This window comes from Coregonus clupeaformis, chromosome 18 (assembly GCF_020615455.1).
Source record: "Coregonus clupeaformis isolate EN_2021a chromosome 18, ASM2061545v1, whole genome shotgun sequence".
NCBI classification, from domain to species: Eukaryota; Metazoa; Chordata; class Actinopteri; order Salmoniformes; family Salmonidae; genus Coregonus; species Coregonus clupeaformis.
The window spans coordinates 20,658,705-20,684,464 of record NC_059209.1 but is presented as its reverse complement, the minus strand read 5'-3'; the positions used below and the strand labels follow the sequence as shown (position 1 = coordinate 20,684,464).

At 43.3% G+C, this 25,760-nt stretch overlaps 1 protein-coding gene across 1 annotated transcript in view; it reads right to left on the bottom strand.

Moving 5' to 3' along the window:
* Positions 1-1,860: 1,860 nt before the first annotated feature.
* Positions 1,861-25,760, bottom strand: part of mfsd3 (major facilitator superfamily domain containing 3) — a 45,949-nt gene continuing 22,049 nt past the window's right edge. Inside the window, exons 3-6 of the mRNA XM_041862558.2 lie at positions 22,788-22,935; positions 14,975-15,075; positions 13,309-13,418; positions 1,861-3,322 (exon numbers count right to left, since the gene is read on the bottom strand). Of these exons, the coding sequence (XP_041718492.1) occupies positions 3,119-3,322; positions 13,309-13,418; positions 14,975-15,075; positions 22,788-22,935 (563 nt within the window). The 3' untranslated portion in view covers positions 1,861-3,118. The remainder of the gene's footprint in view (positions 3,323-13,308; positions 13,419-14,974; positions 15,076-22,787; positions 22,936-25,760) is intronic.

The window sequence follows — 25,760 nt, the reverse complement described above, 5'->3', positions numbered from 1 at the left end:
ATAGGCTGACTAATCTGCAAGAATATTCCATTCCATGTGCCGGCGATAGCTCGTGATACCACCAATGCATTTATGATACGACACAAAAGGGAGACATGCTTGGTCTATGGTGATGTGTTCAGTAATGGGACAGTCCTTTCTGATGGGTGGAGATGTGACAAGCTGCCAGCTCATATGCTGTTGTGGTTGAGTCACTTCACAGTGGGTCGCGGGTCCCTCTCGCCCCCATCCCTGGCCTCACCCCACTCGCTCACAGCCTCGTTTGAGCCATTAGGGCCATGGCAGAAGACGCCCCATGTTTCAACCCACCCCAACCCCCCCACCCACCCCCACGTTCCTCTTCCCTCTACTACTCCATCCCTTCACCCCCTCTGCATCTTATAGACAACCTGTCATGACACGTTGGCTGAGGGTTAACTGTACCACGCCACAGTGTTTAGGGTGTGTTATGAAAAGCCCTCTCTAACAATGTCATGATTACATGTCTGTCCATCAGCCAGCGCTGTAGCAACTCCACAACTCTAAGAAGACAAGGCCAAGAATTTGAAGGGGTTAGCAGCATTTGCATGAGTGATTGAACTGAAGTGATTCATCAGGATACTCGGTCTCACATTGATAAAGCTCAAGGGAGTCGAATGAATAAGCGTCTTTGTGACATGTCTTTGGGTTGTGTATCTTTGTTGTATCTGTATCAATTTCAATACTTCCCAGAGAATCGAATATTTGATCGTGTTAAGCCATGCCCTTTTAACATTTCTTGGCTGGTAGGGGTATTTTGTCTGGACTTTCTGCCTGCTTACCTACTGTGCAGAGGCAGACAAGTGTTATGTTTCCCCATATCTGGTAAATAACACCTGTAGGAAATACAAAGATTACAAGTGATTTGAAACAGCCAAATTAGGCATTGTAATGCTAAACAGTGTTGTAATCCTGCAGGAAACCTGAACACTGCATGTGTAATGATATCATCGCTCGATGTTGAGTTTGAATTGAAATGGGTCTATTGATTAGATGGTCAATCGCTTAGTTATTCTTCCCAACACCTGTGTTTTGATTCTCCGACAGCGAGAGCCAAACATGATCAATGTGGGTTGAGAATGTCTATACCAACTGTGCTTTCTGAGAAATAGCAATGCTGTAGCTAGAATGTGAGGAGTGTGTTTCATGGAACAAGGGGAGAGGTATAGGAGGACAGAGATATAGGTTGACTTTGCTGGGGATTCACCCTTAGGGCAGATGTGCTAATGGGAGACGATGGGGTCTCTCTCTCTCACACACACACACAGAGCTATGGTTATCAGGAGGGCCCAGATGTAATGAGATCTTGATCCAAAGTGATATAGGGTGGATATATGGGAGGCGTGTGTGAGGAATTCATAATGGTGTCCCAAGATTTGGCATGGTGAAATGTCCCCAACAATGTCTAGCATAAATCCCACTCAGTCACTGGATATAATGGGTATGATTATACCGGAGTTATGTTGATATTAAAGCTAAACTCAGCGAGATGACGTTGCATGCACGAAGTAACAGTGTGTGTCAATTTCCGCAATAACTAAGAACGTTGAAACGGAGCTAAACTTCTCAGCTGTTTTGGCCCCATAGCTACGTTGTAGCAGCGTGAAGCACACCCATGCACATGCGCAGATACCCTGTGTGGCTGTGTGAGAGCAAAGTCTTGCATCGCGCTCATCTAAACTTTAATGTTATGCTTCTATCTTTACATTTTACAGGTGTTTACTTTGATTGCTTTTAGACTGATGCCAAAGTGATGGTATTAAAAATGGGTAAGTTCAGGTAGAAGATTTTTTTACACGATATGACATTACTACAGTAACAAGCACACATCCATGGCACATAGACATTTGGATAGCAGATTTATTTTGTGCCAGTCTCTCAGCACGTGTCAGAGACAGGGGTGTGCTTTGCAACAAGTGTTTACATTAGAGTGGGCATGGCTGCATTGGTCACAGTGACCCTGACATTCATGCCAATTCATAACATGGCTTCTCTGGTTCTCTCTCTCCATGGCTGTCCCAATCTGAACTGCCTAGTCCCTGTGCCACTATGTCACCTCCCTGACTATCTGTTATATTATCATTCAGCCATCACAATGAGAGATATGGTAATCAAAAGACAGATGGCATTCGATCGGTGTGAGGCATTGGCTGAATATTTGCATTGTTTTGCCAGTAGATGCCTCTCGCCGGTCGAATGAACTGTTCGTAAATAAAAAGAAGGCACCACAATCTAAGTTGCTTCAGCTGCTGTATGTTTCAAGCCCACTAAAAAGTGATTAGATAAGGTGTGGTATTCTTAAGAACTTTACACATAACTTAACAGAAACAAGTAATATCAGCAGGTAGTTGAAAAACATGTAAAGAAAATATTTTTTCCTCTGCCAGAATACATAAAAACGTACCTGAATCCATAAAAAAAAGATTTAGCCAATCCTCGATAACTTGCCACCATGCATTTTGTAAGGCTACAGTTCCCTAATTGTGCTAACTAACCTAGGCTAGCTGATGCTGTGTAATGGTTTAAGCTAGCTATCGCTAATCAAAATCGTACTCTAGCTAGCAAATGTTGTACTCTACTGCTCAATAGCCTCTTCTGCATATCTTACAGTGTTAGAGGTAGTAGGGATTCGTAAACGTCACCATAGAACTAGTGCAATGGCAAACTGATATGACATATAGAAACTTCATCGCTAGCTAATCCCTGGCTAAACATAACTGCTGGCTTAAGTTTTATTGCTGGCTTGGCATATATGAAAATGTCTCAGATGGTATGTCCTCCAACAACCCCTTAACAGCTTTCCCCTTATTGTTCTCCCAATCCCTTATGCTACTGATCCAATCCCTCAACTCCATACAGCTACTCATCGGTGCCCTGGAACAATCTCCAACCCCACACACACACCTTGTTAAACGACTCAACTGATCATCGACACCTTGAGTAGCTTGATCAGACGTGTTAGCACTGGGCAAAAAAAAACTGCATGCACACTGTACTCTCAAACACCGGGAGGTTGGGGACCGCTGAGTGAGAGGGATTGTGTTGGCGAGGATCATTGCTAAAGCAGTCACATTAGGGATGGTTGATCTGTTGGGGAAGATCACTTGGGCTGTTCTTTGAGCTGTTCCCTGAGGACCCCGGTGTCCGTGGCCCTCCAGACGTGGAGGGCTGTGCCGGCCGAGAGAACCAGGAAGAGGAGGAAGGCGGTGGGGAAACCCACCCAATCCACCAGACCCCCCGCCAGGGCACTGAACATCAGCTTCCCCAGTACCTCCAGAGTGGACAGGAAACTGTAGTGGGTGGCCTGTAGGGAGAAGAGGAGAGGGGAGAGGAGAGAGGAGAGTTAAGTAGGGGCGAGGGGAGAGAGAAAAATACAACAGGACTCGGATGAGATTTCTGTCTCGGGCATGTGGTCATCTACTTGTCTTTTACTGGATTTCGCAAAGGAAAATCAGTGGGGAGACAAATTCCCACAAAAAAAGGAGGAGGGGCAGGAGACAGAGAAAAGGAAAGAAATACTGCAGAAGAAGAAAGGAACTAAAAGAAGAATGAAAGAGGGAGCCGGAACAAGAAAGCTTGAGATTTTTGTCTCCAATGTGTGGATGGCGGCCAGCTGGTGAGGGGTATCTGGTCCAGGCCTGCAGGCTCTTAGAGAGAGAGGAGAGAGGAGAGAAGAGAGAAAAAGAGAGAGAGAGTGAGAGACAGATTACCTAACATCCCAGAACCCACCTCTCAGGCCTACAGCAACACAACAATGCAACATAACTAACGCAGATCCGTCGGTCTCCACCCTCTTTTGACACCTACACACGATGGCAACCCTATTCCATACACTCAGGTGTATACGCCAACAGACATAAAGACTTCAAGTGTGCCAAAGTCAGGCACCACAGGCTGAAGTGACATTTTTGCATCTACTTATCCATTTTTAGATTTATTGGTATTTCTAACAATTAATATTAGTATTTTCAAAAAGTAAACATAAAAATGTCAAACGTTTATATTTTCTTTAGTTTATCATATTACCGTCATCAACATTTGAATGAATTTTAACCACTTTAAAATGGACATACAGCAACAATTGCAAAGCTCACTACATTAAATTACACAATTTAAAAGCCATTTCATAGAGAATGTTACAAACTGGACTATCTTTAGCAACTTATTTGGAAGAGATGGTGATTGGGTCTAAACAGCCGTTTGGTGTTTGATAGTCTAGCGGTTAAGAGTGTTGGGCCAGTAACCAAAAGGTCACTGGTTCGAATCCCCAAGCCGACTAGGTGAAAAATCTGTTGATGTGCCCTTGAGCAAGGCACTTAACCCTAATTACTCCTATAAGTCGCTCTGGATAAGAGTGTCTACTACAATGTACATTCAGTCAATTCAGTGTCATTTCTCCCGAAAGTCAGACTCTTCCCTCACACCAACACATTTTTCTCAGCTTCAAAAGTATCTGCATTCACCAAATTTAGTGTGGTTATCCTTAGATATATTCTCCAGACTTGTCCAGAAGGAATGGTTGATATGTTGTCAATTTACTATTCTAGATAACATTTTCTTTGGAAAAATTCACTTTTGTATTTTATAGATAGAAAGATGAAAAAAGTATTTATCCACAATCTGCTCTGGACAAGTCCCGTCCTGGAGTGTCTTAACAAAAAGTCAACACAAAAATGTAGGCTTACTTCATCCAGTGTCCAGAATTTTTTTTTTGCGCGATATGCAAATATATGCATATTTAATGAGATATTGCCTCATTTGAAACTCTCATTCCAAACTCTCCACCATGGCCAAGACCAAAGAGCTCTCCAAGGATGTCAGGGACAAGATTGTAGACCTACACAAGGCTGGAATGGGCTACAAGACCATTACCAAGCAGCTTGGTGAGAAGGTGACAACAGTTGGTGCGATTATTCGCAAATGGAAGAAAGACAAAAGACTGTCAATCTCCCTCGGCCTGGGGATCCATGCAAGATCTCACCTCGTGGAGTTGCAATGATCATGAGAACGGTGAGGAATCAGCCCAGAACTACACAGGAGGATCTTGTCAATGATCTCAAGGCAGCTGGGACCATAGTCACCAAGAAAACAATTGGTAACACACTACGCAGTGAAGGACTGAAATCCTGCAGCGCCCGCAAGATCCCCCTCAACTCGCCGTGTTTGGAGGTGGAGGAATGCTGCCTATGACCCTAAGAACACCATCCCCACTGTCAAACATGGAGGTGGAAACATTATGCTTTGGGGGTGTTTTTCTGCTAAGGGGACAGGACAACTTCACCGCATCAAAGGGACGATGGACGGGGCCATGTACCGTAAAATCTTGGGTGAGAACCTCCTTCCCTCAGCCAGGGCATTGAAAATGGGTCGTGGATAGGTATTCCAGCATGACAATGACCCAAAACACACAGCCAAGGCAACAAAGGAGTGGCTCAAGAAGAAGCACATTAAGGTCCTGGATTAAGGTCCTGGAGTGGCCTAGCCAGTCTCCAGACCTTAATCCCATAGAAAATCTGTGGAGGGAGCTGAAGGTTCGAGTTGCCAAACGTCAGACTCGAAACCTTAATGACTTGGAGAAGATCTGCAAAGAGGAGTGGGACAAAATCCCTCCTGAGATGTGTGCAAACCTGGTGGCCAACTACAAGAAACGTCTGACCTCTGTGATTGCCAACAACGGTTTTGCCACCAAGTACTAAGTCATGTTTTACAGAGGGGTCAAATAAAATACTTATTTCCCTCATTAAAATGCAAATCATTTGTAACATTTTCGACATGCGTTTTTCTGGATTTTTTTGTTGTTATTCTGTCTCTCACTGTTCAAATAAACCTACCATTAAAATTATAGACTGATCATTTCTTTGTCAGTGGGCAAGCGTACAAAATCAGCAGGGGATCAAATACTTTTTTCCCTCACTGTATAGCTCCTCTGTGGCTATGAGTAACTTAGCCAGTTACCTGACTCTGACAAATGTCACTGGTGGCAAAACGGGCGAGCTGTAAAGGAGAAATTTCCCAGGCATCTTTGCTGGGTCTCAGTAGAGTCCAGTGCTGGGTTGAGCTGGGTTCACACAGGCGGGTTAAGTGAAGTGCTTTTATTCGAGCGAACTTGTTTAAGGGATTCCGTTTCTCTCTCCTGGGCCCTCGACAAGCACTCATGGTATCAGCTTTCTGTCACTGGATATGACCTTAAAATAACAGGCAGATATGTGTGTCATGAGAACATTTCAAATTAACCCCGGAGGTTAACGCCTGTCTTTATCATCAAGGATTTGTGATTAGCTTTGTTTCATTAGGTTTTTCTTCCTTAATTGCCCAGACACAGCCTTGTATCCTCCTTGGTGTAGTTTTCCTAGTCGTTGACTCCTTGGTAGAAACGAGGCAACTTGTCACCTTCAGAATTGATTGAGTGATGTTTGAGAGGCTGCAAACGGATCACCTCCAGGCAGAGATGGCCCAGTTTAAACGGGACAAAAAAAGTTTTGTCAAAGAAGAGGGGGAGAGAGAGAGAGAGATGAAAAAGGAGAGTGAGAGAGACAGAAAAAGGGAGCGAGGGAGTAAAAAATAGAGAAGAGTAAAGGGCTTGTAAGTCCCAGCTGACGGGTGGGTGTTGTTGCTTTGAGGACGGCTACCTGTCCTACCTGTTGACACCGCAGGATATGACCTAACTCCATAGAAGGAGCACTTTAAAAGGAGAAGAGTGGGGAGAGCGGAGAGGGAACAGAACAGGGCAGGTTAGCCTGGGCTCTTTGTTGTGTTTGTTCACAGCCAGGAGTTTCTGTTTCGCTGGCTTACATAACAGACCACCTCAATGGCCACGCCGGGGTTCAGAGAATCTCGTCTTCTTAGGTAGAAGCCTCTCCTCCAAGTGGAGGTAAATGGCTGAGAGCTCCACTCCGTAAATGTGTGCATACCCTCAAAGTGTGGGCCACCAACAAAAATGTAAACAATGGAGCAAATGCATCCCCATTACATTTTCACATTCCATGAGAGCAACTTTACGTATTAAAACATGATTTTAAGCTGAATATAATATGTTTAGAGTTATAGAACCTTTGTTTTTTGGTAATGATAATGTAAGACATTTGTACTTATCTCTTATCTTACTTCACACGTGTTTCTCACACCTAGGACCTGACTTGGCCATGGGAAATTATGTTCTAGGTTACACTGTTATATCTCTTTTATACCATATTTTCTTTACATCTGAAAGGTGTAGCCGGGAAAACAAACGTGTTACATTCATTTCTAGGTATCTTTTCTGTATTTTCTTTAAAGATTCCACCTACGTCTTTGTGAAAACGTCGCCTTTCATCTAACCGGCTTTAGCACGCATTACATCATGAACATTCTATTGATGTCCGACATCAACCTTGTCGTTATGAAAAAGTATAAACACAAAAACGACAGTCTCAGTCTGCATGACATCGCAGCAGCCTAGTCCAAATAGCATAACTACCTGCTCCATCTTTTGCACCCAAAAAACCCCCATCCGTTTAAAAATGTCAATCTACCAAGTAAGGCAACTAAAAGTAGGCAGAGCAAACCCGTTTTGGTGATTTCTGGTCCACTACATGACCAAAAGTTTGTGGACACCTGCTTGTCGAACTTTCATTCCAAAATCATGGGCATTAATATGGAGTTGGTCCCCCCTTTGCTGCTATAACAGCCTCCACTCTTCTGGGAAGGCTATCCACTAGATGTTGGAACATTGCTGCGGGGACTTGCTTCCATTCAGCCACAAGAGCATTAGTGAGGTCGGGCACTGAAGTTGGGCAATTAGGCCTGGCTAGCAGTCGGCGTTCCAATTCATCCCAAAGGTGTTCGATGGGGTGGAGGTCAGGGCTCTGTGCAGGCCAGTCAAGTTCTTCCACACCGCACAGAATCGTCTAGAATGTAATTGTATGCTGTAGCGTTTAGATTTCCCTTAACTGGAACTAAATGACCTAGCCCGAAACATGAAAAGTAGCCCCAGACCATTATTCCTCCTCCACCAAACTTTACAGTTGACACAATGCATTGGTGCAGGTAGTGTTCTCCTGGCATCCGCCAAACCCAGATTTGTCCGTCGGACTGTCAGATGGTGAAGCGTGATTCATTACTCCAGAGAACGCGTTTCCACTGCTCCAGAGTCCAATGGCGGCGAGCTTTACACCACTCCAGCCGACGCTCGGCATTGCACATGGTGATCTTAGGCTTGTTTGAGGTTGCTTGGCCATGGAAACCCATTTCATGAAGCTCCCGCCTAACAGTTATTGTGCTGACATTGCTTCTAGAGGCAGTTTGGAACTCTGAAGTGAGTGTTGCAACCGGGAACAGGCGATTTTTACACACTACGCGCTTCAGCACTCGGTGGTCCCATTCTGTGAGCTTGTGTGGCCTACCACTTCGCAGCTGAGCCGTTGTTACTCCTACACGTTTCCACTTCACAATAACAGCACTTACAGTTGACCGGGGCAGCTCTAGAAGGGCAGAAATTTGACGAACTGACTTGTTGCAAAGGTGGCATCCTATTACGGTGCCACGTTGAAAGTCACTGAGCTCTTCAGTAAGGCCATTCTAATGCCAATGTTTGTCTATGGAGATTTGCATGGCTGTGTGCTCAATTTTATACGCCTGTCAGCAACGGGTTTGGCTGAAATAGCTTTTGAAACTACCACAACTAAAAAACCACATGGAAACTGAATACATTTTTACATCAATGGTTAGAGGACAACCTGCAAAACACAGTCAGCTACATTTTGGAATGTTGCATTTTGATACGGGGATCAACAAAACAGAAAGAGAAACGCAACACTGTTTTGTCAATCACTCTATTGATTATTATCATGAGATCAGGTTGCACTTCCTGTTAAAGCTCAGCTCAAAAACCATGCGGAATCTGGGAATAATGTGTAGATCATTGGTTAGAAGACAATTTGTAGAAGACAGCTTTTTGACATTTTGAAGTGTTGCATTTTGATTCAAGTGGGTCGCCAACGCGGTAAGAGTAACGCAACACTTTTTTTGTTAATCTCTTCCATCAATGTCACACTGAAATCAAAAGAACAGTGGGCAAACGTTTGGGGTGTAGCGCTGCTTAAACTAACACTATTCAAAGACCACACAGAAACTTGGAATAACCTATACATGGTTGGTTAGATGAGAATTTGTAGAAGGCGTCTATCTATATTTTAGACAGGTGGATGTTGATTTCGGGAAGCTACACTCAAGGAAAAGGGAACAAATCACTTTCTCTGTTAGTTAACTTCAACGAATTAGGACCAGCCAAAGGATATCAACAGTGACAACGGTTGGCTGCTATTTAAGCGATAGTTTGACTGTCAAGTCTGTTTATTGGTGTGTGGCCAGTCTTATAGAGAGACATCCCCAAATTATACATGCCATTTGTGAAAGAAAAGGAAAGAAAAGTCCTGCAACCCCCAGCGAGTATGACAAAATCAACAGTACAAAACCAAAGATATTGATCTGTTTTAAGCTACTGATCTTGTGTCATTGTGTTGACAAAAACTTTTATACTAACATTACCAATCTGAGGTAAAAAGGATGTGGTCAAGACGTCAGCTCGTGTAATGTAGTAACACATACTGTCTACATCATGGAAAGTAGCGTAATATACATTAATTAGATATGGCAAAATATTTCAATATCTTAATTTAAGATGATAGTAACTGAAGCAAATTCAAATTTTTTCAATGATCACATATTTCTCACTAGTTTAACCATTTAGAGAGAAAAAAATGCTCTTAAGCACAATTCAACCAGGCGCTCAAGACTAGAGCGTCCATAGGATCTGTGCAGCAGCCTGAACTTTTGACGTTCCTACTAAATTTTAAGCAACTTTCTATCTAGACAATGTTTAGGTTCGTTGCTAGCTTGTTAGCTAACGATGGGTATCTACTTAGCTGGCTAGCCTGCATAATTACCTGAACATATCTGAAAACGTTTTGAGTTTGACTTTAGCCAACTTTTTATTCATCACAACAGGAAGTTAACACATTACAAGGTAATTATTTACAAGTAATGCGAGCTAAAAATAACTAACTTATGGTTGTGAAGAAATAAAAGCAATGCATTCTGTCAGAGGAATTTACAACTTGATCAATGCTGTCTCGGTCAGGTTACCATGACAATGGTCGCAACACAGGATCAAAGTAGATTTGTTTATGTCTCTTGCTCCCACTCCTCCCTGGTGCAGGCTACGCACTGCAATTTATATAAGCGGTATGCAGGCAAGGAAGTTGTAGAAATGGGACTGTTTGAAAGAGGGTCATATAAACATTGCCTGATTATTTTTACAGATAATATACTGTGAATTATGTGTGAAACACAGTGCCTTCAGAAAGTATTCACACTCCTTGACTTCTTCCACCCTTTGTTGTTACAGCCTGAATTTAAAATGGATTGAGATGTTGTGCCACTGACCTACACACAATACCCGACAATGTCAAAGTGGAATTTTTAACAAATTAATAAAAACAAAAAGCTGAAATGTCTTGAGTCAAGAAGAATTCAACCCCTTTGTTATGGCAAGCCTAAATACATTCAGGAGTAAAAATGTGCTTAACAAGTCACATAATAAGTTACAAGGACTCACTGAGTGCAATTTTACATTATTTACATTTTAGTCATTTAGCAGACGCTCTTATCCAGAGCGACTTACAGTTAATGAGTGCATACATTTTCATACTGGCCCCCCGTGGGAAACGAACCCACAACCCTGACGTTGCAAACGCCATGCTCTACCAACTGAGCTACACGGGACTACATATCTGTATGACATGCCACTGTAGAATATCAGTAAGTGTCAGCACACTCCTTAGACATTTACATTTAAGTCATTTAGCAGATGCTCTTATCCAGAGCTACTTACAAATTGGTGCATTCAACTTAGGATAGCCAGTGGGATAACCACCACTGGGGGAGGGGGGGTGTAGAAGGATGTGGTTAACATGAATAATTACCACATCTCTGTACCCCACACTTACAATTACAGTTCATTCAAAATGTATTCAGACCCCTCAACTTTTTTTTTTACAGCCTTATTCTAAAATGGATTAAATTGTGTTTTTCCCCCCTCATCAATCGACACACAATACCCCATAATGACAAAGCAAAAACTGTTTTTTAGAAATATTTACTAATTTATAAGAAACACCAAATTGAAGTATCACATTTACATAAGTATTCAGACCCTTTACTCTCTAGCTCTGTCAGGTTGGATGGGGAGCGACGCTGCACAGCTAATTTCAGTTCTCTCCAGAGATGTTCGATCGCGTTCAAGTCCGGGCTCTGGCTGGGCCACTCAAGGACATTCAGAGAGACTTGTCCCGAAGCCACTCCTGCATTGTCTTGGCGCTCTGGAGCAGGTTTTCATCAAGGATCTCTTTGTACTTTGTTCCATTCATCTTTCCCTCGATCCTGATCAGTCTCCCAGTCCCTGCCGCTGAAAAACATCCCCACTACATGATGCTGCCACCACCATGCTTCACCGTAGGGATGGTGCCAGGTTTCCTCCAGACGTGACACTTGGCATTGAGGCCAAAGTGTTCAATCTTGGTTTCATCAGACCAGATAATCTTGTTTCTCATGTTATGAGAGTCCTTTAGGTGCCTTTTGGCAAACTCCAAGTGGGCTGTTATGTGCCTTTTCCTGAGGAGTGGCTTCCCTCTGGCCACTCTCCCATAAAGGCCTGATTGGTGGAGTGCTGCAGAGATGGTTGTCCTTCTAGGAGGTTCTCCCATCTCCACAGATGAACTCTGGAGCTCTGTCAAAGTCACCATTGGATTCTTGGTCACCTCCCAGACCAAGGCCCTTCTCCCCCGATTGCTCCGTTTGGACGGGCGGCCAGCTCTAGGAAGAGTCTTGGTGGTTCCAAACTTCTTCCATTTAAGAATTTTGGAGGCCACTGGGTTCTTGGGGACCTTCAATGCTGCAGAAATATTTCCGCAGATCTGTGCCTCGACACAATCTTGTCTCGGAGCTCTACGGATAATTCCTTCGACCTCATGGCTTGGTTTTTGCTCTCACATGCACTGTCAACTGCGGGACGTCATATAGACAGGTGTGTGCCTTTCCAAATCATGTCCAATCAATTGAATTTACCACAGGTGGACTCCAATCAAGTTGTAGAAACATCTCAAGGATGATCAATGGAAACAGTCTGAAAGCAAAAGGGTCTGAATACTTATATAAATAAGGTATGTGTTTTGTTTTTAATAAATTTGCAAAAATTTATAAAAACCTGTTTTCATTTTGCCTTTGAGCATGGTGAAGTTATCAATTACACTTTTGATGGTGTATCAATATACCCAGTCACTAGAAAGATACAGGCGTCATTCCTAACTCAGTTGCCGGAGAGGAAGGAAACCGTTCAGGGATTTCACCATGAGGCCAATTATGATTTTAAAACAGTTACAGAGTTTAATGGCTGTGATAGGAAAACATTGTAGTTACTCCACAAAACTAACCTAAATGACAGAGTGAAAAGAAGGAAGCCTGTACAGAATACAAATATTCCAAAACATGCATTCCATTTGCAATAAGGCACTAAAGTAAAACTGCAAAAAATGTGGCAAAGAAATTATTTTTATATCCTGAATACAAAGCATTATGTTCACGGCAAATCCAACACAAAACATCACTGAGTACCACTCTTCATATTTTCATGCATGGTGGTGCCTGCATCATGTTATGGGTATGCTTGTCATTGGCAAGGACTAGGGAGTTTTTTTTTTGATAAAAAGAAACAGAATAGAGCTAAGCACAGGCAAAATCCTAGAGGAAAATCTGGTTCAGTCTGCTTCCCAACAGACACTGGAAGACAAATTCACCTTTCAGCAGGACAATAACCTAAAACACAAGGCCAAATATACACTGGAGTTGCTTACCAAGATGACATTGAATGTTCCGGAGTGGCCTAGTTACAGTTTTGACTTAAATCGGCTTGAAAATCTATGGCAAGACTTGACAGAACTTGAAGAATGTTATAAATAATAATGTGCAAATACTGTATTGTACAATCCAGGTGTGCAAGGTTCTTAGAGACTCACCCAGAAAGACTCACAGCTGTAATAGCTGCCAATGTATTGACTCAGGGGTGTGAATACTTATGTAAATGAGATATTTATAAAAACATGTTTTCACTTTGTCATGGGTGTAGATGGGTAATATAATATATAATCTATTCAATCCACTTTGAATTCAGGCTGTAATAAGTCAAGAGGTACGATGAATACTTTCTGAAGGCACTGTAGGTACTGGGTTGACAGGTGTGTAGAGAGTGGCTCTTACCTGTACACTCTCCTCTGCTCTCTGTGTGCAGTGCATCATGGTCGTGAAGGTGAGCGTGGTGATGAGGCCGCCCAGGAAGTGCTGAACGCTCAAACTCAACACAGCCATACCTGAGGGGCACAAACACAGCCTGAGAAACAGCCTTAACACGTCTCAATGTCAACACAATAGCACAATGTTGCGAGACATTATGTCACGTCCGGTTCTAAGTTAGCGCTATTTAAATATTCATTTTCGCTCAGAGCTTCCTACTGGATGGATGGGGTGAGGAAAGCTCAGTAGCACAACATATATCAGTGGAGCCTGATCTGTCGCTGAACTGAGACGATAAAGGTGGAAGTGAGGGGGGTGCCGTCTCCTCGCGTTCCCCCAAACAAGTTGTTCCCTCTCAGGAAAAGAGAGCAGAACACAGGCGACACAGAGCATCTCTCAGCTCCCACTGACGGTGAATTATTCACTAGAGATGTTGAGTTTTGCTGAATAAGACTTCTCCATTTCATAGGATTCAGAGAGTGAGACACTAACTCAGCTCATCAGAGTGAGAGAAGGGGGTACTCATATAATATTGAGAATTTTGCAGCAAAACTTTGTCACATTTTGGATCTTTGACATCATTGTTCTCGCTCTAAGAGGGAGGCCTCCACTTCCAGAGGTTTCCAGAGTGAACAGCTCAACAAAGGTTCAAACAGGTCACACAGAGAGCTTCTGTTCTTCTTTCAGCTTTCCTTCACTCGCATGAGATTAAAACGGAATGTTTGTGAGAGAGAGCAGAGAGAGGGGGGATCTGAGATTTGTAGATTTACAAAGATCTACTAGAGCGATTCCTATCATTCTTTTTTGACAATTATTTGAACCCATGTCTGCTTGGCTGGGGAGCATGCATGGCATATGGGCTAATGCAACATACTGAATGGACTTTGAGCATCATATACAGTGGGGAGAACAAGTATTTGATACACTGCCGATTTTGCAGGTTTTCCTACTTACAAAGCATGTAGAGGTCTGTAATTTTTATCATAGGTACACTTCAACTGTGAGAGATGGAATCTAAAACAAAAATCCAGAAAATCACATTGTATGATTTTTAAGTAATTAATTGCGCACTGAGTGCTACTGCGCATGTGATGTTGGTCGGTGTAAACCGGATGCAACCCAGACATAGACATCCATGAATCGGCATATGCGAACGTGAGTAGATTACCTTGAAAAACAACGGTCGGAAATATTGGACGCAGTCTCCAGTTCTATATACCTCAGTGGGTTAGAGTGCCGCAGTTGTAAATCCATGCTATGGGTCTCCGGTAAAGTCCATCCCGTGTAGCTTTCATGTACAAAAGCGGATCGATCTGGGAGCCCTGTGGTTCTGTTCATAATATTCATAGCTACCTGTGTGAGTCAGTGAGGTCACATCGAGGTGTCTGCCTTCATTCATCAGTCACACAGTCAACAGGCTCCCACATCGTGCAAGGTAAAGGAACAAAAGATATAGAGCTACGGATGGACAAATAGATGTGGCTAGTAGGGGACTAGGGACGCGCATAAGTCTAGATCAGTGGTAAAGGACAGGCTGGTTAGAGTCAATTATGTACTGTATGTCCATGGTTAGTGTGTGTGTGAACTGATGCCCATGCTGTCTAGTCAAGAGTGCGGTCGGGTTTTCTCTCACCTTTCATGAGTGGGGAGGGTTCCAGCACAGTCAGGAGGGAGCTCTGGAACGCCATGCTGACCGTCCGCATTACAAACACCCGCCTCATCAGAGAACCAATGCTGTGGAGACACACAAGACAAACAACCAGTCACACTCTTAGAAATAAAGGTTCCAAAAGGGTCATTTGGCTGTCCCCATAGGAGAACCCTTTTTGTTTCCAAGTAAAAAACCTTTTTGGCTCCATGTGTGGAAAGGGTTCCACTGTGGAAAGGGTTCTACATGGAACCCAAAACGGTTCTACTTGGAACCAACAAGGGTTTTCCTATGGGGACAACCAAATAATCATTTTAGGTTCTAGATAGCACGTTGCAATTTGACACACACACACACACACACTGGTAAAGAATACTGTGGAGTATGTGCATGCTAACAAAAACAAACATGATATTTCTCTCTACAGTAGCTCACACAATTCGATTCCCTGTTAGTCTAAGAGCTTTGTCTTCTGGTGGGCATGGCTCATGGGGTAATCAATAACTTAAGGATCTCCCCAGTGTGGAAGTTAATTAATGACCATCAGGACTCTCACCCCCTTAGAGCAGTGTGCGGTGTGTGTGTGTGTGTGTGTGTGTGTGTGTGTGTGTCACCCAGGGTTTACCACTGTGGCAATCATTCTCCAAAGGAGTCTGTCAATCAGACGAACCTGGCGCGTGTCACTGTCTGATATCTGAAATCTATACAACCCATCTGACATTGACCTTACCACAGCTTAGTTTGATTTAACTCAGGCTAATATGAGCATACAGTGGGTTTCATAAGCATTCACCCCCCTTGGATTTCTTCACATTTGATTGTCTTACAAAGTGGGATTAAAATTGATTTAATTGTCATTTTTTGTCAACGATATACAAAAATACTATGTAATGTCAAGATGTAAAAGAAAAACTTAAGATTTCTTTAAAATGTATGTAAAATGAAACACTAATATACTTTGATTAGAAACACCTTTGGCAGTGATTACAGCGGAGTCTTCTTGGGTAAGTCTCTAAAAGCTTTGCACACCTGGATTGTGCAATATTTGGCCATTATTCTTTTCAAAATTCTTCAAGCTCTGTCAAGGTGTTGGGTGTCATGGCTAGACAGCAATTTTCACCTCAAGCCATAGATCTTCAAGCAGATTTACAACAAAACTTTAACTTGGCCACTCAGGGACATTCATTGTGTTATAGGTTATTGTCGTGCTGAAAGGTATATTCCTCTACCAGTGTCTGGTTTAAAGCAGACTGAAGCAGGTTTTCCTTGAGTATTCTGCCTGTGCTTAGCTCCATCTCGTTTATTTTTATTCTGAAAAACTCCCGTCTTTGCCGATGTCAAGCATATTCATACTACAGTGAGGGAAAAAAGTATTTGATCCCCTGCTGATTTTGTACGTTTGCCCACTGACAAAGAAATGATCAGTCTATAATTTTAATGGTAGGTTTATTTGAACAGTGAGAGACAGAATAACAACAAAAAAATCCTGAAAAACGCATATCAAAAATGTTATAAATTGATTTGCATTTTAATGAGGGAAATAAGTATTTGACCCCCTCTCAATCAGAAAGATTTCTGGCTCCCAGGTGTCTTTTATACAGGTAACGAGCTGAGATTAGGAGCACACTCTTAAAGGGAGTGCTCCTAATCTCAGCTTGTTACCCGTATAAAAGACACCTGTCCACAGAAGCAATCAATCAATCAGATTCCAAACTCTCCACCATGGTCAAGACCAAAGAGCTCTCCAAGGATGTCAGGGACAAGATTGTAGACCTACACAAGGCTGGAATGGGCTACAAGACCATCGCCAAGCAGCTTGGTGAGAAGGTGACAACAGTTGGTGCGATTATTCGCAAATGGAAGAAACACAATGAACTGTCAATCTCCCTCGGCCTGGGGCTCCATGCAAGATCTCACCTCGTGGAGTTGCAATGATCATGAGAACGGTGAGGAATCAGCCCAGAACTACACGAGAGGATCTTGTCAATGATCTCAAGGTAGCTGGAACCATAGTCACCAAGAAAACAATTGGTAACACACTACGCCGTGAAGGACTGAAATCCTGCAGCGCCCGCAAGGTCCCCCTGCTCAAGAAAGCACATATACATGCCCGTCTGAAGTTTGCCAATGAATATCTGAATGATTCAGAGGAGAACTGGGTGAAAGTGTTGTGGTCAGATGAGACCAAAATGGAACTCTTTGGCATCAACTCAACTCGCCATGTTTGGAGGAGGAGGAATGCTGCCTATGACCCCAAGAACACCATCCCCACCGTCAAACATGGAGGTGGAAACATAATGCTTTGGGGGTGTTTTTCTGCTAAGGGGACAGGACAACTTCACCGCATGAAAGGGACGATGGACGGGGCCATGTACCATCAAATCTTGGGTGAGAACCTCCTTCCCTCAGCCAGGGCATTGAAAATGGGTCGTGGATGGGTATTCGAGCATGACAATGACCCAAAACACACGGCCAAGGCAACAAAGGAGTGGCTCAAGAAGAAGCACATTAAGGTCCTGGAGTGGCCTAGCCAGTCTCCAGACCTTAATCCCATAGAAAATCTGTAGTGGGAGCTGAAGGTTCGAGTTGCCAAACGTCAGACTCGAAACCTTAATGACTTGGAGAAGATCTGCAAAGAGGAGTGGGACAAAATCCCTCCTGAGATGTGTACAAACCTGGTGGCCAACTACAAGAAACGTCTGACCTCTGTGATTGCCAACAAGGGTTTTGCCACCAAGTACTAAGTCATGTTTTGCAGAGGGGTCAAACACTTATTTCCCTCATTAAAATGCAAATCAATTTATAAAATTTTTGACATGGTCTTTCTGGATTATTTTGTTGTTATTCTGTGTCTCACTGTTCAAATAAACCTACCATTAAAATTATAGACTGATCATGTCTTTGTCAGTGGGCAAACGTACAAAATCAGCAGGGGATCAAATAATTTTTTCCCTCACTGTATGATGCAGCCACCACCATGCTTGAAAATAAGGAGGCAATTACTCAGTGATGTGTTATGTTTGGAACATAACGCTTTGCATTTAAGCCAAAAAATTTATTCCTTTACCATGTTTTCCTGCCTTATTACTTTAGTGCCTTGTTGGATACAGGATGCATGTTTTGGAATATTTTTATTGTGTATATTTATATTGTTATTTTCACTCTGTCATTTACAGTGGGGGAAAAAAGTATTTAGTCAGCCACCAATTGTGCAAGTTCTCCCACTTAAAAAGATGAGAGAGGCCTGTAATTTTCATCATAGGTACACATCAACTATGACAGACAAATTGAGAAAAAAAATCCAGAAAATCACATTGTAGGATTTTTAATGAATTTATTTGCAAATTATGGTGGAAAATAAGTATTTGGTCACCTACAAACAAGCAACATTTCTGGCTCTCACAGACCTGTAACTTCTTCTTTAAGAGGCTCCTCTGTCCTCCACTCGTTACCTGTATTAATGGCACCTGTTTGAACTTGTTATCAGTATAAAAGACACCTGTCCACAACCTCAAACAGTCACACTCCAAACTCCACTATGGCCAAGACCAAAGAGCTGTCAAAGGACACCAGAAACAAAATTGTAGACCTGCACCAGGCTGGGAAGACTGAATCTGCAATAGGTAAGCAGCTTGGTTTGAAGAAATCAACTGTGGGAGCAATTATTAGGAAATGGAAGACATACAAGACCACTGATATTCTCCCTCGATCTGGGGCTCCACGCAAGATCTCACCCTGTGGGGTCAAAATGATCACAAGAACGGTGAGCAAAAATCCCAGAACCACACGGGGGACCTAGTGAATGACCTGCAGAGAGCTGGGACCACAGTAACAAAGCCTACCATCAGTAACACACTACGCCGCCAGGGACTCAAATCCTGCAGTGCAAGACATGTCCCCCTGCTTAAGCCAGTACATGTCCAGGCCCGTCTGAAGTTTGCTAGAGTGCATTTGGATGATCCAGAAGAGGATTGGGAGAATGTCATATGGTCAGATGAAACCAAAATATAACTTTTTGGTAAAAACTCAACTCGTCGTGTTTGGAGGACAAAGAATGCTGAGTTGCATCCAAAGAACACCATACCTACTGTGAAGCATGGGGGTGGAAATATCATGCTTTGGGGCTGTTTTTCTGCAAAGGGACCAGGACGACTGATCCGTGTAAAGGAAAGAATGAATGGGGCCATGTATCGTGAGATTTTGAGTGAAAACCTCCTTCCATCAGCAAGGGCATTGAAGATGAAACGTGGCTGGGTCTTTCAGCATGACAATGATCCCAAACACACCGCCCGGGCAACAAAGGAGTGGCTTCGTAAGAAGCATTTCAAGGTCCTGGAGTGGCCTAGCCAGTCTCCAGATCTCAACCCCATAGAAAATCTTTGGAGGGAGTTGAAAGTCCGTGTTGCCCAGCGACAGTCCCAAAACATCACTGCTCTAGAGGAGATCTGCATGGAGGAATGGGCCAAAATACCAGCAACAGTGTGTGAAAACCTTGTGAAGACTTACAGAAAACATTTGACCTGTGTCATTGCCAACAAAGGGTATATAACAAAGTATTGAGAAACTTTTGTTATTGACCAAATACTTATTTTCCACCATAATTTGCAAATAAATTCATTAAAAATCCTACAATGTGATTTTCTGGATTTTTTTTTCTCATTTTGTCTGTCATAGTTGACGTGTACCTATGATGAAAATTGCAGGCCTCTCTCATCTTTTTAAGTGGGAGAACTTGCACAATTGGTGGCTGACTAAATACTTTTTTTCCCCACTGTATGTAATTATTGTGAAGTAACTACAATGTTGTTGATCCAACCTCAGTTCTCCCATCACAGCTATTGAACTCTATTACGGTTTTAAAATCACCACTGGCCTCATGACGACATCCCTGAGCAGTTTCCTTCCTGTCCTGCAGCTCAGTTCAATACATCATCTACAGCATAATTATTAACTTGACCATGCTCAATAAAGAAATATTCAATATCTGATTTGTTATTGTTACCCATCTACCAATTACTATCATTCTTTATGAGGCTTTCGAAAAGCTCCCTGGTCTTTGTAGTTGAATCTGTGCTTGAAAGTCAATACTTGACTGAGGGACCTTACAGATGTTGTACGTATTGGGGACAGAGGAAGGGGTAGTCGTTCAAAAATCATGTCAATCCCTGTTATTTCACACAAAGTGAGTCCATGTAACTTATGTGATTTGTTAAGCAAAATTGTACTCCTTAACTAGTGTAGGCTTGCCTAAACAAAGGGGGTGAATACTTATGAAACAACTATATTTTAGTTATTACATTTGTATTAATTTGTAAACATTTGTAGAATTTTCTTTTCACTTTGACATTATGGAGTACTTTGTGTAGATTAATGAAAAAAATGCACAATTAAATAAATTTCAATACCACTTTATAACGCAACGAAATGTGAAAAAAGGGACTGTTCTACAAACTACGCAGAAATTGTATATCAAATAGAATCTGTCTATCAGTCTAAGTCTACAGGAGCTACAGGGCCCTTCCAACCTGACAACCAATCTGCTATCATTCACATGCTAAAGACATTCTTTCCTTCGTTCTTTATTCCCTCCCTTCTCAATGACACTCTTTGAAATCTGGCTCTCTGGGGAGTTGCCGTGGTGATGGGGAGAGAGAGGAGAACCTGCCACGCTACTGACACCTCACACGGGCTGGGCCCCGATACCATATAGGCTCTCAGGTTGCCGATGGCGATCTGTGTGAGGGGGTCAGTCTCTGACCACTCAGGCGTTTCTGATGGGGCCCGGGATAAGCGTCCAAATGAGCTTTTAGAGCATTGAAACGGCCTGGTGGATAGGCTTTGTGTAGTGTGTGTGTATGTATGTGTGTTGGGAGAGGGATGGGAATCACTCTGTGGGAATCTGGACTGAGTGCACAATGTCAGGTGAACGCACCTCTGTGTGTGAAAATGTGACAATTCTGCCCGAGTCCTTAGACAGACAGACAGAAAAGAAAGACCTCAAAAGATATGACAGCACTTCTGTGAAAGAGATTTCAAACAAAAAGTATTCTGACTTATTATTTTACTGGTAGTGTGAGAGAACCTCAGTACAGACTTTTTAATACAAAGACAATATATTGGTATTCTCTTCATATAGGGCCTATTTCAGATCGATGCTAATTGTAGTATTATCATTAACCCATCTAGCTTTGTGAGTGCTAGAGATGGATATGGTGCTGTGTGATCCACAGTAAAGCCTTGTGTGGGAAAATACCTACACAATGTTGTTATTTATAGATCGCATTACATCTCATGTGCTGAGGGCGAAAGCTATAATGGGAAACTATGGGCAGATGTATGGTCTTATGCAATGAAGGTTGAGTTAGGGGACTGTATGTGCTGTAATTGGTGAAAGTGTAAGGTTAACTAGCAATTGAAAGGAGAACTTAAAGCTCTAAAGCTGACGCACGGTAGTGAAATGTATATTGTGTGTATAGTGATAACTGCATAATGACTTCAGCCCTGCTTTGATGTGCAGGTGTTGCATTTCAAAGCGTACACTACATGGCCAAAATTATGTGGACACCCCTTCGAATTAGTGTATTCGGCTATTTCAGCCACACCCGTTGCTGACAGGTGTATAAAATCGAGCACACCGCCATGCAATCTCCATAGACAAACATTGGCAGTAGAATGGCCCGCAGCAAAGGGGGGACCAACTCCATATTAATGCCCATGATGTTGGAATGAGATGTTCGACGAGCAGGAGTCCATATACTTTTGGCCATATAGTATATGTTCTACCACAGCTTGCACAATAAAAAATATATGAGTTTTAGATTAGAGTTTGTGATCTTTGATCTCTTAAAAAATTAAGACAACTTCAGTTTAGGTCAATAGAAATGGTGGATGGTTTGGCGTTATCAGCTGTAGAAGTTGCAGGGCCTAGTGTTTCTGTTGGGGCCTGTCTCCTTGCCTCTCTAAGAAACATTGAAGGATACACAGCATCTCCCCCATGCTGCTCTCATGCCACACATCTCACACTGGGGGGCCACAGAGAGAGCGGGAGAGCGAGAGAGCGAGAGCGAGAGCGAGAGAGCGAGAGCGAGAGCGAGAGCGAGAGCGAGAGCGAGAGCGAGAGCGAGAGCGAGAGCGAGAGAGAGAGACAGGCTACACAGCTCTGAGGGCTGTGTTTACTTCCATTAAACACACATACGCACATGCACGCACACACACTCACATGTACACCCCAGTGTGTGGCGTGGAGGTGATGTGATATCTGTGCCACAGAAAGGGAGGCTTCTGAGACATGTGAAGCTGAAATGGGCACTGTAGATAATAAACAGATGATTTTAAAACAGCTGGTGAGTATTGCAAATGAGTTACAAAACAAGTAATGGAAGCATGCGAGTTAGGTAAAACTGAAATCAGTGTTGCCTATGAACGCTACCTGAACTGGGAATGCTACCAGGAGCGTGTTGCCTCTGAACGCTACCAGGAGCGTGTTGCCTCTGAACGCTACCAGGAGCGTGTTGCCTCTGAACGCTACCAGGAGCGTGTTGCCTCTGAACGCTACCAGGAGCGTGTTGCCTCTGAACGCTACCAGGAGCGTGTTGCCTCTGAACGCTACCAGGAGCGTGTTGCCTCTGAACGCTACCAGGAGCGTGTTGCCTCTGAACGCTACCAGGAGCGTGTTGCCTCTGAACGCTACCAGGAGCGTGTTGCCTCTGAACGCTACCAGGAGCGTGTTGCCTCTGAACGCTACCAGGAGCGTGTTGCCTCTGAACGCTACCAGGAGCGTGTTGCCTCTGAACGCTACCTGAACTGGGAGAGCAGTAGGCCGCCAAGGGAGGAGCCACAGATGGAGAAGCCCATTGCGATCACGCCGTTCCAGAACCCCAGCTCGCGTGCTGTCATATGATTGTCCAACAGGAAAAGAGGGAACATGGTCACCGCACCCTGCTCACCTATGTGTGGAGAGAGAGAGGGGACACAGCAGTTGGAGTTAAGGTTAGACAAGAGAGAGGAGTTAAGGTTAGACACTTTACGCAAATCAGTTCATCTGTAATTCTATCTACAACATAGTCCAGAGTCAACTACAATATTTGCAGTGTTTACCCTTCTTTTTCAAGACCTCTGCAATCCGCCCTGGCATGCTGTCAATTAACTTCTGGGCCACATCCTGACTGATGGCAGCCCATTCTTGCATAATCAATGCTTGGAGTTTGTCAGAATTTGTGGGTTTTTGTTTGTCCACCCGCCTCTTGAGGATTGATCACAAGTTGTCAATGGGATTAAGGTCTGGGGAGTTTCCTGGCCATGGACCCAACATTTCGATGTTTTGTTTCCCGAGCCACTTAGTTATCACTTTTGCCCTATGGCAAGGTGCGCCATCATGCTGGAAAAGGCATTTGTCGGCACCAAACTGTTCTTGGATGGTTGGGAGAAGTTGCTCTCGGAGGATGTGTTGGTACCATTCTTTATTCATGGCTGTGTTCTTAGGCAAAATTGTGAGTGAGCCCACTCCCTTGGCTGAGAAGCAACCCCTCACATGAATGGTCTCAGGATGCTTTACTGTTGGCATGACACAGGACTGATGGTAGCGCTCACCTTGTCTTCTCCGGACAAGGTGTTTTCCGGATGCCCCAAACAATCGGAAAGGGGATTCATCAGAGAAAATGACTTTACCCCAGTCCTCAGCAGTCCAATCCCTGTACCTTTTGCAGAATATCAATCTGTCCCTGATGTTTTTCCTGGAGAGAAGTGGCTTCTTTGCTGCCCTTCTTGACACCAGGCCATCCTCCAAAAGTCTTCGCCTCACTGTGCGTTCAGATGCACTCACACTTGCCTGCTGCCATTCCTGAGCAAGCTCTGCACTGGTGGTGCCCCGATCCCGCAGCTGAATCAACTTTAGGAGACAGTCCTGGCGCTTGCTGGACTTTCTTGGGCGCCCTGATGCCTTCTTCACAACAATTGAACCTCTCTCCTTGAAGTTCTTGATGATCCGATAAATGGTTGATTTAGGTGCAATCTTACTAGCAGCAATATCCTTGCCTGTGAAGCCCTTTTTGTGCAAAGCAATGATGACGGCATGTGTTTCCTTGCAGGTAACCATGGTTAACAGAGGAAGAACAATGATTTGAAGCACCACCCTCCTTTTAAAGCTTCCAGTATGTTATTCTAACTCAATCAGCATGACAGAGTGAACTCCAGCCTTGTCCTCGTCAACACTCTCACCTGTGTTAACGAGAGAATCACTGACATGATGGAAGCTGGTCCTTTTGTGGCAGGGCTGAAATGCAGTGGAAATGTTTTTTGGGGATTAAGTTCATTTTCATGGCAAAGAGGGACTTTGCAATTCATTGCAATTCATCTGATCACTCTTCATGACATTCTGGAGTATATGCAAATTGCCATCATCAAAACTGAGGCAGCAGACTTTGTGAAAATTAGTATTTGTGTCATTCTCAAAACTTTTCACCACGACTGTAGTGCTGACGTCTTTTCTAAATCAAACAACACACACTATTCCTAGATAGTGTCAATAATAGATGTTCAACAAGAAAAATAATATCCTCTGCCATTTCTCAAAAGGGCCTATTGCTTTCATATAGTGTGTGGGGGGGCACAGAAAAATGCTAAACTTCCTCACACAACACAGTCACAGAGCTCTCGGTTGAAATAAAAGTTGTCAGGCAGACAATTGTCTTTCTGTCGCTGTGTGGCGTCAAAGGCGGGATAATGTACTGCCGAGCGACAGTGTAAAATATTCAGCCCCACCGCCATTATTAATGGAGTGTGACTTCACAGAGACAGGAAGACTGAGCGCTGAGTGACAGCTCAGAGACTGCTGTCAAAGAGACAACACACAGCCACAACTTGGCCAGGAGAAAAACTAAAATAGATGGAGAGAGGAATAGAGAGAGAGTCCTTGACATGAAACGGAGAAGGAAATCAAAGAGTTCAGAGAAGATGCTGAAAACCTCCCGGCGCACGGAAACGCTAAGACAACGCACACGTAAACGTTCTGACAATGCTGTGTGACAGCCCAGCTAAATGTATTGGCAGGAGAATGTGTGGGATAAACAGAGGTTGAGATGATGACATATTCATCACATTCAGCATCTATATTGTACACGACAGATCTAACATCAACAGCTATTCATCTACTCTACTACTCACTATTCCCCACCATCATCAGTTTAAACCTGGGAAACATTTTAACATCCGACAGTGTAGGTAGTTTGACCATTTGTAATTACGGCAAGACTTGACTTAAAATGGGAAATCTGCGAATGCTACATCCATTTTTTGACTTTCAAATTATTGATATACACCCATTGATTCCTGAAGAATATAACTTATAAATGCCACATGGGCTTAGTTAAATTGTCGTACCCCATCAGAACCCAAAATATAAGCTTGTTTTACTTCTTTGTTTGTAACCAATGTAGGCCTTATTTTAAACAAACACTGTATAGCCTCGAAATATGGTTATAATTATAATGTGAAGCTCATGGACGGTCAGTCCTTGTATCCTATCAATTTGAGAGTGGCTACATTTCTCCAACCCCATCCCTCAGCTATTTACCAAAACACTGGCGGGGTGGATGCTTTGTTGTTATTTGAACTGCAGATTGCCCTTTTAAAGCCTGCAGGTATAATGGGTTATAACACGTTATAAGCACTATAAGCCTTTATGTCTAATAAACCACAGGCTACTGTTGCAGTTCATCATATTTCCTACACCCATGTCTTGATTCTTTACCAGTGGTTCTGTCTTTACAGCGTT